At 37.6% G+C, this 17,918-nt stretch overlaps 2 protein-coding genes across 3 annotated transcripts in view; one reads left to right on the top strand and one right to left on the bottom strand.

Moving 5' to 3' along the window:
* LOC143740854 (5-hydroxytryptamine receptor 4) overlaps window positions 1–5,857 on the top strand; it is a 29,784-nt gene extending 23,927 nt beyond the window's left edge. The window contains exon 7 of the mRNA XM_077232949.1: window positions 4,246–5,857. Coding sequence (XP_077089064.1) covers window positions 4,246–4,339 — 94 coding nt within the window. The 3' untranslated portion in view covers window positions 4,340–5,857. The remainder of the gene's footprint in view (window positions 1–4,245) is intronic.
* A 199-nt stretch (window positions 5,858–6,056) lies between these two features.
* Window positions 6,057–17,887, bottom strand: prc2 (protein regulator of cytokinesis 2). 2 transcript variants are annotated; one of them, XM_077232952.1, is made up of 14 exons: window positions 17,749–17,887; window positions 17,256–17,388; window positions 17,054–17,176; window positions 16,538–16,771; window positions 16,279–16,449; window positions 15,440–15,589; window positions 15,169–15,319; window positions 8,733–8,869; window positions 8,548–8,643; window positions 8,265–8,411; window positions 8,009–8,098; window positions 7,814–7,927; window positions 6,631–6,729; window positions 6,057–6,427 (listed from the first exon to the last, which is right to left on the bottom strand). In XM_077232952.1, the coding sequence occupies exons 1-14, from the start codon at window positions 17,763–17,765 to the stop codon at window positions 6,362–6,364; spliced, it is 1,728 nt and encodes a 575-aa protein (XP_077089067.1). In that variant the 5' UTR covers window positions 17,766–17,887; the 3' UTR covers window positions 6,057–6,361. The 2 variants fall into 2 exon arrangements, with proteins under 2 accessions (XP_077089067.1, XP_077089068.1); XM_077232953.1 differs by lacking the exon at window positions 7,814–7,927 and having other exon boundaries at window positions 6,221–6,427.
* Window positions 17,888–17,918: the final 31 nt, after the last annotated feature.

Genomic DNA, 17,918 nt, shown 5'->3' on the forward strand with positions numbered 1-17,918 from the left:
ATTTTATCCATCTCAGTCTTATTATAGAACAGCTCATGAGAACGGCATGAAAAAAGGTTTCAAGACATGCCTGTTGACCTAAAGGGTTTATTGCTTTTTTTGGGACATTAAAGGGTTAGTTCACCCAAAAATGAAAATTCTAGTTACTTTTGTTTTTTGATTCTCATCAGAAAGCTCTCGGATTTCATCAAAAATATCTTTATGTCTTACTGGTTTGGAACGACATGAGGGAATTTGACAGAATTTTCATTTTTGGGTAAACTAACCCTTTAATAATAGTTAGTGCAAAGTGCTACTGCTAAATCATGTAAGGGTTATTTTTAAACAGAACTTCTTAAAGTTTGACCATCTCATCAGCAATATAACTTAAAAAGTCAATGTATGTCTTGAGAATTTCCCAGAACTTTATGCATTTGGAGACCATAGCAATGTTCATATTTTACAACATAACCCACCCTTGGTATGCACATTGTGTACAACAATCCTGCTGCATAACATTAAAAGGCATTCTATGAGTAAATGTTAGGTTTAATATTTGACAGTTGATTCAATAAGAATAATTTGATCAGATTTCACTCTGACATTCAAGGTTAATCTCATTTTCTTGGGCATCATAAGCAAACACATTTACTTCTAATACATCAGAATTCATTTACAAAGCGAATGTATCACTGAGGCAAAAGATTTCCACTGTATTTAAATTGATTGGCTTATTGCACTGTAGAACCTTGTACCAAACCATGTGATCATGAAATGATGTGTATTTTTGTTGGCAAAGGAAATTTAAGAACAGATCATTCGCCCAAAAATGAAAATTCTGTCATTATCTCAACATCATGTTTTTTAAAACCCTTTCACAAATTGGATTGATTTGGTTCAAGTAAAACTCAGTGATCCAGTCACAGCGATTCTCAAGGTAACAGCTTAGAAGGAAAATATTGTATATAATGACTTAAATGTCATATCTGTACCTTTCTTAGTTAATTCCTTATTGCCTCAGAAGACTTGAAATATATTGTAGCATTCATACGGACCACTTTCATGGAATTTGATGGTGTATTTTTGTCCTTATTGGAACTGGACTGATGTGTTTACTATCGTATGAAAATGACCTGTGTGAAATTATTGATTTGTCTTATTGTTTTCCATGAAAAAAAACAAACAAACTAGCATTGGAACACGAGGGTGAGTACCTAATGACAGAATTTTCATTTTTGTGTGAACTATCCCTCCAAAGTTTGCATTGACTTGTGTTATAAGCTGAGAGGTCAAATCTCAAAGGTCCCGTTTTAAGAAGGAAGCAAAGTTGGTTGGAGAGATGAGAAAGTGATGAGGAACGTAGTGTGTTTGTGGCTTGTGTGACAGTCAGGCTGAGAATTCCTCAGTCTTACCCTACCGACCCTCAGCCAAGATTCGCTCGAGTGAAACTTACAAGTCAATCACTCTATACTCCCCTAGCATACTTGAACCCAAGACACATTCTTTCAGCTGTTTCGCTCCACCAAACAGCTGTTGTTGTGCAGTATCATGGTTAAATGAACAACATGCTGAGGACAGAACCCTGTGGAGCCCTGTTCATGCAAGACAAACGGGATGTGACACTTGTGCTGTCCATGCTGAAGAGTTTTTCGTAGAGTGCTCTGCTTAAATGCATGGTAATGTGTGGATGTGCAAAGACTGCAAAGTTTCATCCTGGGAAGATCTGCAGTGAGCTCAGGTTCACTGAAACCTGCTGTATAATGGTATATATACCTGCAGATCAAGTGCTAGTTTTAGAGTTTCTGTCCCACATTCTGATTCTCCATGATGATGGTTTATTTTTTTCATCACTAAGCACCAGCTACAGTCCTTCAAATGGAAACGAACAACTTGAAGGAACACATAGGCCACACGGCCTGTGAATATAAGGAGATGTAACATTCGCCAACCAGTGGCAGAATTTTATTTTAGCTTTTAGCTGTGGTCTGATTACTGAAATCAAATTTTGATGTCTGCAACTTCAAGGGCTTTACAAACCAGGTGTCAATATAGAATATAGATATGTGGACTGTATACAACATAAGTCAAGATGTAATACTTATGGATAAAAGTAAATAAAATAATACTTGTATTCAGCAAGTGCACATTAAATGAATCAAAAGAGATTCTAAAGACATTTCTAGTGTTACAAAAGACTTAACAAATGCTGTATTTTCTTTTCTTTCTATTCATAAAAGAATCCTAAAATAATTTATCATGGTTTTAAGCTGCATTGATGTCCAACATTGATAATAATAAGAAAAATTTTTCTTGAGCATCAAATCAACATAAGAATCATTTCTGAAGGATCATGTGACACTGAAGACTGGAGTAATGATGCTGAAAATTCAGCTTTGCATCACAGGAATAAATCACATTTTAAAATAAATTAAAATTCTATTCATATATCAGTTATTTTAAAATGTAAAATTAAATGAACCTCACTGGTTAAATATAAATATAATTTTAAATATATTCAAATAGAAAACAGTTATTTTAAATTGTAACAATAGTATTACACAGTATTACTTTTTTACTGTATTTTTGATCAACAAGACTTATTTTTGGTCAAGAGACTAACATTAAAAAAATGTACAGAGTATAGCCTATGTGTTCCAGATTAGCAAAAGATTAAAAAAAATCAAGGTAAATAGACCCCTGTTAGGAGTTCTGGATGAAAAAAAATGTATAGTTAATAATTAGTCACAGATGTCATCTAAATGTCAACTGTAACTCAAGCATTGTGAAAGTTTTCTTTTTGGCTCTCTTAATGGAATAATGGATGTCCACCATAATTGTGCAAAAAGTCTTCATCAAGGTTTAATTAGATTTAATGGATGTCTAAATTTGGTCAGAGGAACTTTGATGGATCTCTTTGATTGACATACCTGGTTGGCTTGACATTTTTTATGAAACCATTAGGAGAGATCCTTTTGGGAAACCAATAACCATACTTTCTCTAAATCTAAAACAAATCTAAGAGCAGCTAAAACGTAGGCCTATTGGACCCATTAAAGGAGTAGTTCACTTCAGAGTTAAAATTTCCTGATAATTTACTCACCCCCACTTCATCCAAGATGTTCATGTCTTTATTTCTTCAGTCAAAAAGAAATTAAGGTTTTTGAGGAAATCATTCCAGGATTTTTCTCCATATAGTGGACTTCAATGGGGTACAAGCCGGGTACAACGGTTTGAAGGTCCAAATTGCTGTTTCAATGCTGCTTCAAAAGGCTCTACACGACCCCAGCCGAGGAATAAGGGTCTTATCTAGCGACAGGATCAGTAATAAATTTTTTTTTTTTTTTAAACATATACTTTTAACCACAAATGCTCGTCTTGCACTAGGCTGCTGCGGCAAGCATTACATAATCACGTTGAAAGGTCACGCGTGACTAATGGCAGATGTACCGAACTAGTATTTACAAAGCGAACGTGCAAAGAAAGTCAAACGCCATTTACAAAAAAAAAAAAAAAGATAAAACAAAGGAAACAGAGAAAATTAAATTAAGTTTTTCACCCTATACCCTACCCGTTTTGAACCGGAACGTCCGTGGCCTTTTGCGATTTCGTGGCGCATCGCAGTGCTAGTGCAAGACAAGTATTTGTGGTTAAAAAGTATATATATATATATATATATATATATATATATATATATATATATATATATATATTTTTTTTTTTTTTTTTAGAAAAGGCCTATCGTTTTGTTGGATAAGACCCTTATTCCTCGGCTGGGAAAAATCCTGGAATGTTTTCCTCAACAACCTTAATTATTTTTGACTGAAGAAATAAAGACATGAACATCTTGGATGACGTGAAGGTGAGTAAATTATCAGAAAATTTTATTTCTGAGGTGACCAAATCCTTTATGGTTTCCTGTGTATTTTAGCTCAAGAACAACTTTTTTCCCTGAAGAGTTACTGAGACATCATAACAGGAACATTTAGGAATTCCAAAGCCAGTCCATAAGGCTCTTTATTACTATATATATACATATACAAAGAATCTGTTGTTGAGGTTAGTTTGTTACTGGTCTGATCCGTCTCTACTTTCATTACTTTTGATTTGTATTTTTGGCTTTTCTCGTTTTCCTGTTCACATCTGTTTTTATTCACTGTCCACTGACGTTATAGCATACCCTTTTTGCACTGAACTGCATTGTCTTCTTTTCCAAGAAAGCTTCTTTGCCAGCCAAGCAGAATATAATTTTTTTTTTTTTATCTTCAGATTGTCATTTCTTCAAAGCCGAAGATACAGCAACAATTCCAACCGATTTCTGTCGAGTGAGCTGGAATCACAGGAGTCTGTTGGTGCATCATAGCCAAGAGTTCAAAAGTCTACAAATGTTGTTTGATGAGAACATACAGACAACAGCCTACGTAGGAAATCAAGATGGGTTTTCGCTTTCAGCGATATATGACAAATCAAAGATTGTTTATAGGCCTATTTGGCAGAACAGTGTGATGATGATGTTAGCATTCAGACATTTTATCAGATGAAAGCAAACAGATAATTTGCCCAGAAATTTAAAGTTAGAAACAAAAAGGAAAACTGGTAGAGATCTTTCTTCATCCCCTTGAATATTTTTCAAGCTATATGGGGTTGTCATCATACCGCTCATTTATGTAGTTCTCATCTTTCAAATTAGGAGCAATCTCAGACAACATAGTGTCCGCCCAGATCCGGCATGCATGGATTCCATACGTCTGCTTTGGCTGTAAAGGCTAACAATGACAAACATGTACTTCTAAGCAGACAGTTAAAAGAGGCCTGTCATTAAGCATGTGGTTATTCTTGCATACAGTGAACCTCAAACGCTCATTTTAATACTAAGGAGTTGATAACTCCCTCTTTAATTCATCAAAGTATTTATGTTGTACATGTAGTTTTGACTTCTGTGAAAAGAAGCAGTGGCTTGTCACTGTGTGACATTTGTACTTTTATTGTATCATTGTGTAATCGAACTGAATTTAATGTACAGTGTATCTGGAAGATGAATCTAAAAGCAAAGTTTCATAAAACTACATAAAAACTTTTGTTACTCGTACTGCATCTTACTGCACTTCTCATCCATTACATAAAAGCATATGTTTGATTGATTTGCCATTGTTCTTTCCATTGTGCTCCAGACGGCTTGATGGAGGGTCCTAGGAGACAGCTAAATGGTGAATAATTTTAATTGTGTAATGCTTCATATGGCCTTGAAAGCATTAGCTTGATCAGGCAATTACCTTGTTTTGCCCAAATGAGCCAATTGCATGTCAAGGTATCTAGTGCCACTCAAAAATTCAAATTCGACCATCAATGATCTAAATGACTATCCATTTGCAAAACGAATGTGAAGATGATTTCAAATGTGAAGTTAAGGCACACAACAAATGTTTATGCTCTGCCAGTGTCAATCAATCTGATGAAAAATAATAATGCTAAGATCTCTGAAGCACTGCGTTGATATCCACTCACAGTATACATTACCATATAAAAGTTTGGGGTCAGTAAAATGTTTTTAGTCTCTTATGCTCACCAAGGCGGCATTTATTTGAGTAAAAATACTGTTATTATAAACTAATATTGTGAAATATTTTTACCATTTTAAATAGCTCTTTTCTATTTTTATACATTTTAAAATGTGATTTATTTCTGTGATAGCAAAGCTGAATTTTCAGCATTTTACCCAGTTTTCAGTGTCACATGATCATTTAGAAAATCTAATATGCTGATTTACTACAAGTATCAATGTTGAAAACAGTTGTAATGCTTAATTTTGTGAAAATAAATAAATTTTTCGTTAGGATTCTTTGATGAATAGAACGTTCAAATAAACAACATTATAAATGTCTGAACTCTCATTTTTGGTCATTTGAATACATCCTTGCAAATACATGAAAGTATTACTAAATAAAAGTATTAATTTCTTTGAAAAAATAAAATAAAATCTTACTGACCCCAAATTTTTGAGCAGCAGGGAATATTCACAATTTTTAGAAATCCAGAGTATAGAAAGACTTGGAACAAAAATAATAATTCAATTTCAAATGTATAGAGAAGCATTTTATTAAAAGTGCTGTATATACACAAGGAAATGACTGACCTTTTATGAGCTAATATATACACAATCCAACTAAGTAGGTAAACAATGTCAAAGCAATATAAAAATATATATAAGTGTGCCTTTTAAAACAAATTAAAGTAAGTAGTTGGAAAGTCACTGCACTGGTAAAATGTAAATAAAGCAAACACCTGAGAATCGTTTTATCCTGAACAGTTTCCAATCTTGACATGATTATTTGTGACCTAAACCTCATAAAAAATAAATAAGAAAAAAACAATACTGACAGTTCATTCAAAGCATGTCTCTAACGGTGGAATTGAAAACAGCATCACTGTTGGCTTTCTTGGAGAGCTCGCTCTGTAAAGGGAAACAAGACGACACATTTGTTAACAAATTTTTACGAGCTGAACACTGAATCATTATGTGTGGGTCTTTAAATGTTAATGATCTCTCTCAAGGGAATTAGCGGTCACAAATGAGCATCCTTCATATCACTGATGCTCCATTTGGAGTTAATATACATCCGGGGAAGTGGTCTAGAACCGAGTGATTGGTCTTACTGTAAAGGCTGAGTAGCTCATTGGAACCAGTTTCTTGTCACTGTTGAAGTCCTGCAGCGGCACGCGTGGGGCAGAGCTGGCCTCTGTTGTCTTGCTCCTCTGTTAGACCAAAGAAAAAACCACACAAAAATCAAGAAGCATCATTGATCTTCAGTGTAAAGACGCTACCAACAACATGCTAAAGAAGATGGGACTTGACCTACAGTTTTACAGAGTACTGATTTTTATTGATCCAACAGTGTCATCTAGTGTTAGCTGAGGGAACATCTCTATTTTAACACTGAACTTAAATGGTTAGTTCACCAAAAAATGAAAATCCTGTCATTTACTCATCCTCATGTCGTTCCAAACCCGTAAGACTTTTGTTCATCTTTGGAACACAAATGAAGATCTTTTTGATGAAATCAGCGATTTCTGTCCCTCCATAGACAGCTATACAACTACCACTTTGATGCTTAAAAATGTTAATAAAGAGATCGTAAAACTAGTCCATATGAATTGAGTGGTTTAGTCCAAATTTTCTGAAGAGACACGATCGCTTTATATGACGAATTTAGGCTTTTATTCACATATAAACATTCATCAACTCACACATCAGTTGTGGGAAATGGAAGCTAAAGCATGTTCGCCTGACGTGCGAGAACCAATGAGGTTTATTCTTGTGATACACAGCACGTTTGAGCTTCAGCAAGAACCAATGAGGTTCATTCTCGTGTGTTACGCGCAGCACGATTGAGATTCCACAAGAGGTTTGTTCTCGTGGGTCAAGCAGGTTTGGTTGAGCTTCTGTTTATGTTTGCTGATCAATGTTTATGTGAATAAAAGTTCAATCTGTTCATATAAAGCGATCATGTCTCAGTAAATTTGGACTAAACCGCTCAATTCATATGGATTAGTTTTACGATCTCTTAATTAACTTTTTGAAGCATCAAAGTGGTAGATGTACAGTCAATGGAGGGACAGAAAGCTATCAAATTTATCAAAAATATCTTAATTTGTGTTCCAAAGATGAGCGAAAGTCTTACGGGTTTGGAACAACAAGAGGGCTAGTAAATTATGACAGAATTTTGGCTTTTGGGAGAACTAACCCAATAAGTCTAACCACAATCCTTTTGGACTGATCTCAAGCCAAAAGCTTTGATCACAGAGTTGAGTTTTGATTGCCCCGATCAGGTGTTTTTACCTTGGCCGAGAGTTGAGGCCTTCCTGGCACACACAGAAACGTGGTGGATGAGCAGCTGCTGCCGCTGCCACTACTGTTAACAGTGGCAGTGCGAGGTGCCAGCTGATTGGGTGCCTGAAACAATTGACAGAGGAACATGCGTTTTGATAAAATGCTTGTTTTTGCACACAACATTCTAAGTGAGAAAACGAGTACCTTTTTAATTTTGTTAGGGGTGGTATATGTTGCTCCAAGGGGTCTCTTTGTTGGAGTTTTAAACTGAGAGATTTCGGTTTTCTTTGTCATCTGGAAAGCAAGAAGCAAGAATCATCCAGGTTAGTGTAATAAAGCTAAAAAAAATCCTGAACAAAAAAGACAGTATGTAAATATATCAGGGTAAGATATGTCACTTAAGTATGTAACACTAAATTGCACAGCATCTGATATTTTAAACCCATAAAGTGAAACTCGCCCGTTCATTCTTCTCCTTATCTTTCAGCAAGCGATGCTCTTCCCACTGGCTGGAGATGAAATCCATGATCCTTTGACCTTGCACAAGGAAGAAAGATCCCTTATTCTTTTCCCATTCTTCCACATGGCCTTTCAACTCTTCTTCCAGCTGTATGTGTAGAAATACACAGGTAAATTGACAATTTTTTTTTTGTTCACAGCCACAACTTGTTTACAATAGGAATAGGTCACCCCAAAATTAAAATCATTATTGAGGTTGCAAAACAGGATTTTTTTTTAAGTACCTTTGGGAGTAGTTTCTGCACTTTGGCCCTGTCCTTACTCTCTTTGAGCAGAGACCCTCCTCTGTTACTAAAGCGATTTGGATCCGCAGCCTTTCTCTGGTAAGTGAAACGTATAGAACAAAATGACGTGTGAAACCACATAAGGTTGAGTTGACTGGACGTTGAAGTATGGGACTAGAGAGAACCTCAAACTCTTGAAAGAGAGCCCAGTTCCTCTTCCATTTCTCTAGGTCCTCCAGTATGGGTTGTGCTGCCTCATAGAAAGCCATCATTCTCAGCAGCTCCGTGTCATGGAGGGACAGCAGTTCCTCGGTGTAGTGATCTGCTCAACCAGAATGAAGTTAAAGCCCTTTTCCATTAGCAAGGAGTAAATTTTTATCGGATCTTTGAATTTAAAGATTTTAAATAGGGTTGGTAATCTTTACAATATTTAAACTATTTCCATAAAATGGTAATGAATTAAAATTATTTTGCTGAGAAAACCTTTAAAGGAATTAAAGCTAAACTAATGTTACTTTCTTGTTCAAAAATAACAATTTAAATATTGAGTCAATAAATCATCAATCCTTCCTCCAAAAAAATGTGTCTTACCTTGATTTACTATGGTAAGCGGTCACCTATTATACAGGTCCTTCTAAAAAAATTAACATATTGTGATAAGGTTCATTATTTTCCATAATGTAATGATAAAAATTAAACTTTCATATATTTTAGATTCATTGCACACCAACTGAAATATTTCAGGTCTTTTATTGTTTTAATACTGATGATTTTGGCATACAGCTCACGAAAACCCAAGAAAAGAAAACTGAACACTGAACAAGAAAACAAAATTCCTATCTCAAAAAATTAGCATATCATGAAAAGGGTCTCTAAATGAGCTATTAACCTAATCATCCGAATCAACTAATTAACTTCAAACACCTTCAAAAGATTCCTGAGGCTTTTAAAAACTCCCAGCCTGTTTCATTACTCTAAACCACAATCATGGGTAAGACTGTTGACCTGACTGCTGTCCAGAAGGCCATCATTGACACCCTCAAGCAAGAGGGTAAGACACAGAAAGAAATTTCTGAACAAATAGGCTGTTCCCAGAGTGCTGTATCAAGGCACCTCAGTGGGAAGTCTGTGGGAAGGAAAAAGTGTGGCAAAAAACACTGCACAACAAGAAGAGGTGACCGGACCCTGAGGAAGATTGTGGAGAAGGACCGATTCCAGACCTTGGGGGACCTGCGGAAGCAGTGGACTGAGTCTCGAGTAGAAACATCCAGAGCCACCGTGCACAGGCGTGTGCAGGAAGTGGGCTACAGGTGCCGCATTCCCCAGGTCAAGCCACTTTTGAACCAGAAACAGCGGCAGAAGCGCCTGACCTGGGCTACAGAGAAGCAGCACTGGACTGTTGCTCAGTGGTCCAAAGTACTTTTTTCAGATGAAAGCAAATTTTGCATGTCATTCGAAATCAAGGTGCCAGAGTCTGGAGGAAGACTGGGGAGAAGGAAATGCCAAAATGCCTGAAGCCCAGTGTCAAGTACCCACAGTCAGTGATGGTCTGGGGTGCCATGTCAGCTGCTGGTGTTGGTCCACTGTGTTTTATCAAGGGCAGGGTCAATGCAGCTAGCTATCAGGAGATTTTGGAGCACTTCATGCTTCCATCTGCTGAAAAGTTTTATGGAGATGAAGATTTCATTTTTCAGCACGACCTGGCACCTGCTCACAGTGCCAAAACCACTGGTAAATGGTTTACTGACCAATGGTATTACTGTGCTCAATTGGCCTGCCAACTCTCCTGACCTGAACCCCATAGAGAATCTGTGGGATATTGTGAAGAGAAAGTTGAGAGACGCAAGACCCAACACTCTGGATGAGCTTAAAGAGCAACATGCAGGTTGGACACCCCTATATAGCATAGTGCAGGGGTGGCGAACCTGTTCAGCATGATGAGCCAAAAAAAAATCCCTCATCACTGCAAAGAGCCACACAACAGATGTGTCTAACAATAACATTAAAATGTATTACTTATTACAATTACTAATTACATATCACACAATTGTTCATGGATTTTAATGTTTGTCAATGTTTGTCATAGTATCAGCCTACCTAAAAGGTTACATGACTCAGTGGGACACCTGGCACTCCTTGGTTTCCACAATCTTTGTTAAGTCTGGCTTGTATTCAGTTGTGGCTACTCGTAGTAATTCTTTCACATGCGTGTCAGTCAGGACAGAGCGATGCTTTGATTTCACTTGTTTCAGTGTTGAAAAAAGTGATTCACACATGTAAGTTGACCCAAACATTGACAGTAGTTTGACTGCAGCCTGTTTGACATTGGGATATCTCTCATTCGGCACAATCTTCCAAAACTCCACGGTTCCTTCCCTCAGAACACTTTTAAGTCTGTCATCCTCAGAAAGTTCAATCATTTCAAGCTGAGTTGCTGCTTCATCTTCCACTAAAGGGGCTTTTAAACAGTCTGATTCAGCAGTGAATGGGTTGATAAGAAATGAAATTTGTGGTCTTTTTTGGCGTAGGCCGGAGAATCTGTCCTCAAAACTCTGTTCGAGATTTTCAAGCAGTGTTGCATAGCGTGCAGTACTCCCGTTTACAACCTCTGCTGCTTGTCCACTTGCCTTCAACAAGGATGGAAAATGTGTTAACTGCCTCTTTTGTAGATGAGTCTTGAACAGCTTGAGTTTGTTGACAAATGTGAAAATACTCTGCACCAGGTCAGACACCATCTTTAACTTCCCTTGCAGATCCACATTGAGGCCATTCAGATAATGCAGCATGTCGACCAAAAAAGCCAAGTCCGAAATCCACTGGGGATCACGTAGCTCAGGATAGTCCTTATGTTTCTCTGCGAGGAACAGCTTCACTGGATTTAAAAGCTCAAAAAAACGAGAAAGCACATTACCTCTTGAAAGCCATCTTACAGCACAGTGAAGAAGCAGATCAGATGGAAGATCTTCATCAAGCTCAGCAATTAGATTTTTGAACTGCCTGTGATTGAGAGCATGTGTGCGTATAAAATTGACAATTTCCAGCACAGGTTTCATGATGTGATCAAAGTTCAGCTTTTTAGACACCAAGTGCTCTTGGTGGATAATACAGTGAAATGTCCAAAATTCAGGAAACCGGTCATCAGCTTTACACAGCCCTACAAGGTCCTTTCCCAGATCCCAACATGGCTGGTGCTCCGTCAGTGGATATTGCTGTTAGCTTTGATAACTGCAGATCTGCTTTCTCAACAACAGCCATCAGTGTCTCTTTTAGGTCGATGCCACGGGTTCTGTCTTTAAGGGGCACAATGTCAAGCAGCTCTTCCTTAATTGTGCAGTCTTCTGACACAAATCGTACAAATATCGCCAACTGTGGCTTATCTTGAACATCGCAAGACTCATCCAAAGCAATGCTGAAATACCGGCTCTTCTGAAGATCTGAATATAAATGTCTTTCAACTGAGTCGTTAATGTCCGATATTCTTTCTTCAACTGTGTGCCGTGACAGCTGAAGGTCCTTTACTGAACGTTTCAAATTTTCATTTTCGGGACAAAGAATAGCAACAACATCACTAAGGCACTTTTTAAGAAATTCCCCTTCACGATATGGTTTTTTTGCACGAGCAATGTTCCATGCCAGTTGATATGACGCTAATGTCACTGTCTCTGAATGCTTGGTAAATTTCCGAAAAAGCTGACTTTGCTTCTCTGTCTGACGTTTCAAAGTGTTTACCTTGTGCTTGCGAAGTTCACTGCCTTTGGGAAATTCCCGGGCCACCGTAGAATGGAGTGATGTGAAATGGCGCTCAAGATTTGAAGCCTTAAAATGCGACAACGACGTCTGGCATATCAAGCAGAATGGTTTTCCATTTCGTTCAACAAAAAAATATAAATCCTCCCATTCAGATAAAAATGTTCTGTGCTCATCTTCATATTTGCGCTTAGCTGTATGCTTCTTTGATTCTGCCATGATAATTCCTACTAACGTAGGCCTACTTCACGTTAACCTGACAGCGGCAGCTCCTGTCAGTAAACAATAGGCTAGCCACGTTAAATTACGCGAGAGTTGAGGTTCTGTTAAAAAAAAAAAAAAAATATGAATAATGTATTATTTTAAAAAGTAAAATTACATTCAGAAAATACATTTAAATTCATTCCTATTTATTTTTAAATAAAATTTAGAAATTCTAAAAAAGGTGAATGAAAAGCGATAGCTATAACATGACTGAACCGAGCCGCAAAAAAGCAGTCAAAGAGCCGCACGCGGCTCGCGAGCCGCGGGTTCGCCACCCCTGGCATAGTGTATGTTGATGATAGAACAACTAGATTTTCTTAACTGAAGTAATATACATTTAGCCATTAACGATATTTTGAGATAAATTGTGATAAAATAACTTCCGCGTCTGTAAAGCACTAACCGGAAGTGACGATCGGCGAGGGAGTCTGGTCATGTTCAAGCTCAGATTACAATGGATTCGAATGAAGAAACAGAGTTCTCCGATGTGGACGAACATGCTTAAGTTGGCCCACAATTATGAGCCTCCTAGGCGAGATAGTAGTCAGGGGGAGGAACAATGGGCAGAGGAGAGAAATAGAGTTGTGGTGTCAAGAAAACCAGTGGCGAATAGGGCAAGTGACTTGGTGAGTTCATGTAAGTTAGCACCGTGGCTAATGCTGGTTCATCTACTGTATGGCTAGTACCTTGGTGTTTTGCAATAAATCCACTTTAGCAAACATACGTTCGACCTTGTTGTTGATTAAACATCCATTTAGGTTTTCTTAATTTAAGCCAGCAACGTTTTGTCTTCTCATATTCTACGCTGACAGTGATTATGCAGTCCATCCAAGCTGGTTAGCACTATCTACATTGACTAAATACCATGCCATAACAACAAATTAATAATGACAATACCTAAGCTACAATAGCAACAGTCTAATGGCGCTTTTCCACTGTATGGTACGGCTCAGTACGGTTCTGCTCGCTTCGCTTTTCCACTGCGTGGTACGACTCAGCTTAAGCTCGGTTTGCTTTTCAACTGCAGTTAGTGATATCATTTAAAAAGAGTCGTACCGTACCATGCAGTGGAAAAGCGCCATAACAGTCATATCTGTATAAAACTCCAGTATGCGGTTTTGCCTGCAGGAGAGGGGCAGATTAGGAAGCGCCAAAATTCCATCGAGTGCACCGAGGGAACAGCATCAGTAATCAGCCTCACGTGGTCCTTACTCCGAAATCCGAGACTCCATCAAATCTCAAGGTCGATAATTCTCTGGAGTGAAATGTGCGCCACAAACGACCGAGTGTGTGGTACCAGACGATGGAAGTCTGCTCTCTTCACCTGCACAAAACGCACCCAAGACCGAAAAGCCTTGTTTTTCCTAGAAGGAAAATGATGGACACGATGTCCTGACAGGCTGAAATTCGTGCAACTAGCACAAAGACAATAATTTACCATTATGGCTTCTCTAAAACTCGAGCTAAAACTTTCTCTCTCAATACTGCTCTAACTACACCAACACCCAACAATGAGAAAGCTGACCGCGAGCTCTTTTATTTACCTCGGCCTACGTCATATGACGCGAAGCTATAGCGGGAAAGCCGACCAAGTATTGAGTGCATAACTGAACATAATTTTTTGAAGGTTGACTTTTTTTGTATTAAAAACACTTATTTTATTGGTCGGATGAAATATGCTAATTTTTTGAGATAGGAATTTTGGGTTTTCATGAACTGTATGCCAAAATCATCAGTATTAAAACAATAAAAGACCTGAAATATTTCAGTTGGTGTGCAATGAATCTAAAATATATGAAAGTTTAATTTTTATCATTACATTATGGAAAATAATGAACTTTAGCAATATGCTAATTTTTTGAGAAGGACCTGTAAGTGTTAATATTTTAGAACAGGCGGGAAATTGCGTACGTGTGTCGCTTGCCTGTGCGCCTCTAATCATATCCGTAAACAGAAAAAAATTGCTCCGGTTACTTTGATGCGTGTATGGTGTGGGAGTGGCATGGGTTAGTTGTCACAACGAGCGAGAAAGGTTGACATGGAGCATGCTAAACCTTCTCCACCTCCACAGAATCACCCATTTAAAAAAAATAAAAAATAAAATGCAGAGCAGAGGAGAGTCTGCTGGCAAAAAGATTAATTAAACGAGAAGCAACATTGCCTTAGCTTTCCTTCCGGAGATGGCGACAACAGAGGGATCTGAAATGTTGTAAAAGCGACACGAAGATGCCATTATTCTTATTATTATTATTCACCAGGTGAGTAAGGGATTTGATCCAACAGATACTCACTGACAGAGTTCATTGTAATTATCTATTGTAAAGGGTCATATTCATTTAATAGTGTACCTTTAAAGGGATATGTCATCCAAAATTGAAAGTTTTGTCAATTTACTCACCCTCATGTTGTTCCAAACTTGTATGGATTTCTTTCCTCGGTTACTGATATTCTTCATAATATCTTATTTTGTGTTTAGCAGAAGCAATAAATTCATACAGGTTTGGAACAACTTGAGGGTGAGTAAATGATGACAGAATTTTCATTTTTGGGTGAACTATCCCAATAAATATATTTAAATGACTTGACTGCTTTAAGTTTTGGGTAACTTACTATCACAGAAGTGAACATTGAATGGCTCTCTCTGTTCTGGTCCACACATGCATTTGTCCCATAGAATCAAAATCTCCTGTCGGACCTTATCAACCACCTCCTCAAGTCGAGCCATTTGCAGTTTCTCCAGATTTTCCACACAGCCCCGCCACTGGAAGAGGAAATGCACGCCATTAGCATTGGTTGGTAAACCACAAGGAGAGTTAAGATCTACAACAGGGTTCTAGTGCTCTGAAATGACATCCTGTGGTTCAGATGGAAAAGCTCTTACCCGCCTGATATCATCAGAGAGAGTGCTCATCGCAGCCTCTCGGAACACCTCGCCTTCCGGCTCAGGACAACTCAGACGATTCCACAGGCTCGTAGCTCGCTCTTTGAGTTTGTCACGAGCTGAAACCAAGGTTTCCTTCTTCATTTTAAGCTGTGTGGAATAAATATTAATTCAATTAATGGGGGGTATTCCAGAAATCAAGGTTAACTTACCATGACACACACCGTGATTAACCCAAACCTTGCTACACAGGTTCCAAAATTAATAGGGCACGCATGTGCTGAATACCTCTGTAGAAAACTAACCGGAGCAGGTTATGTTCAGAGAATAAGTTGCAATGGCTACTTACATTGTTACCTCAGGTTTTGGAACTGAAAGTTAAGGTTATACCCTTACTCAGCGTAAACGTACCCATGTAAGTTGCATAATCTGCTTTCTGGAATACCCCCACAGGCTTTACAACAACAATCATTATTAAAATTATTATTTAATTTAATTTAATTATTATTATAAATTAAATAAGTTAATATATGTAATATACTAGTGCACTGTAAAATAAAAAAAATTGTATTTTATAATAATAATAATAGTTATTGATCACCTAGCAAATATAACAGTTTTATATGCTCTGCAGTGATTTTTATTTGCATTTGGCATGTTCATTTTGGACTCTGGCTGAGATGCTAAAGGTGTTCTGTACATAACCATCTGTATATGGAACCACTAGCTTATCCAAGAAGCTATGGTTTCCATAACTTCTACCCACCCAAATCAGATAAAATAATTACATTTTCAAAACTGAAACTACTTTTTTAAATAAAACAATTAAAGTGTAGCACCTGGCTGAGCAGCAGTTTCAAGGCTTTGATATTGTCATGTGTGAGCAGAAAAATGTCAGTGTCGGGGCAAATGGACTCCCGTTCCAGACTGCTCTCTGGTTCATGTCCCATCTCGTCCATTAAAGTCCTGATGTCCTCCCTGAGCCCAGAGAATACCTTCACCCTGCTCTCCTACAAACACAGAGCTAAAATAACAAAAGAATCCAGGAGAGAAACTCATGAGTGTTCAAACACTTTCAAAAGGAGAAAGGAAACATACTTTTTCTTTGCCGAGTTTCTCGACATGCTCCCGGAGTTCCTGCAGCTGGGTTCGAGAGGGCACACTTCCCGAAGGAATGTAGTATGGGGTAGCGCAAAGAGTCACACACAACTCCTCGTCCTGCTTCTTCAAATCGCTCAGCTCACTCAAACGTTCATTCTTCTCCTTTAGAAGAGAATCCACATGGCACCGCAGGTTCTTCTCCAACTGTAGAACTGTAAGATCTTCCTCAAACTATAAAAGATAGCAGGATAACCATAAAATAGCATACAACGTTTGAAATTCTCTGAAAAGAATTTACCAAAATTTGAATCATGCCTGAATAGATAAAACACCTGATGTGTGTTGACTTTGTTTTTTTAAACATAATACACAGCATTATAAAGTAACTAAATTTTAACTATATCTTTTGTAATATTTAGTAACTTTTTCATTTAAAAACTTTTTCAATAAATGAACGAATAAAGTCTTTGGCTGAATCCAAAATCACCCATCAGAATATTTCACAGCTTTTACTTTGTACGGCTCCACTGTCAGTTCCAAGCACAGGGTATCCAATTGTTTCTGGGAAGAAATGATATCGGTTCTAATGCGATGTCTTAAGGTCTCTTCCTCCATGATCATGGAATGTAAAAGCCCCTAGAGAACATGTATAATTAAGATTAAGTATAAAACATAAATATGTGAGGGATGTGATGTATGGAAAGGCATAACTTACATCTATATGCTTTTTAACAGTTTGCATTCGCTCCACTCTTTGTTCTTCCATGATGCCAATGCTGTCCCATATGTCTACAAGCCTGGCCATCGCATGATTGATCTCAGTCACAAGAGAGAATGCCAGAGCCTCACTGCTCATGAAAACAAAAGCAAATAAATGAGATTAAATGAATATCGAAGGATTTTGAGGTTCTGTACTGACAGCCTCAGTTTCAATTCACTTTCATTTTTATCTTTTTGCAAAACAATGAAAGTGAATGATCTCATTTTGTGTTTAACACAAGAATGTTATACAGTTTTGGAACAACATGAGTGTGAGCAAATGATGACAGAATGTTTATTACTGCTATTATTATTATTTTTATATATTTTTGGCTAAACTATCAATTTAAGTTATATGAACACCAAAAACGTTTTTAAAGCTTCAATACAACTAGCTGGATTTCCAAAATGCATGTTTAACAGTCTCCACGTATAACGTACACACTTACCTTCTTCGACAAGACATCGTTGTACCGTATTAACGCACAACCCCGTCGATAAACTAAATATAAAATTGACGTATAACAATAAATGACAGTCGTCTCTCTGCCAGTGAGCGGTAAAATTTGAATCGCAACTGACGTGACGTCACGTCTTCTTGTATTCTTCACTGGATTCA

This window comes from Siphateles boraxobius, unplaced genomic scaffold (assembly GCF_051911475.1).
Source record: "Siphateles boraxobius isolate OS27281-9 unplaced genomic scaffold, OSU_SipBor_1 18, whole genome shotgun sequence".
Taxonomy (NCBI): Eukaryota; Metazoa; Chordata; class Actinopteri; order Cypriniformes; family Leuciscidae; genus Siphateles; species Siphateles boraxobius.

Coding starts and splice junctions, on each gene's coding strand:
- prc2 (XM_077232952.1), bottom strand. Junction 15,590..16,278: donor TGAAACTGCTGCTCAGCCAG/GTGCTACACTTT, acceptor TATTCCACACAG/CTTAAAATGAAGAAGGAAAC. Junction 7,928..8,008: donor CCCCTAACAAAATTAAAAAG/GTACTCGTTTTC, acceptor CAATTGTTTCAG/GCACCCAATCAGCTGGCACC.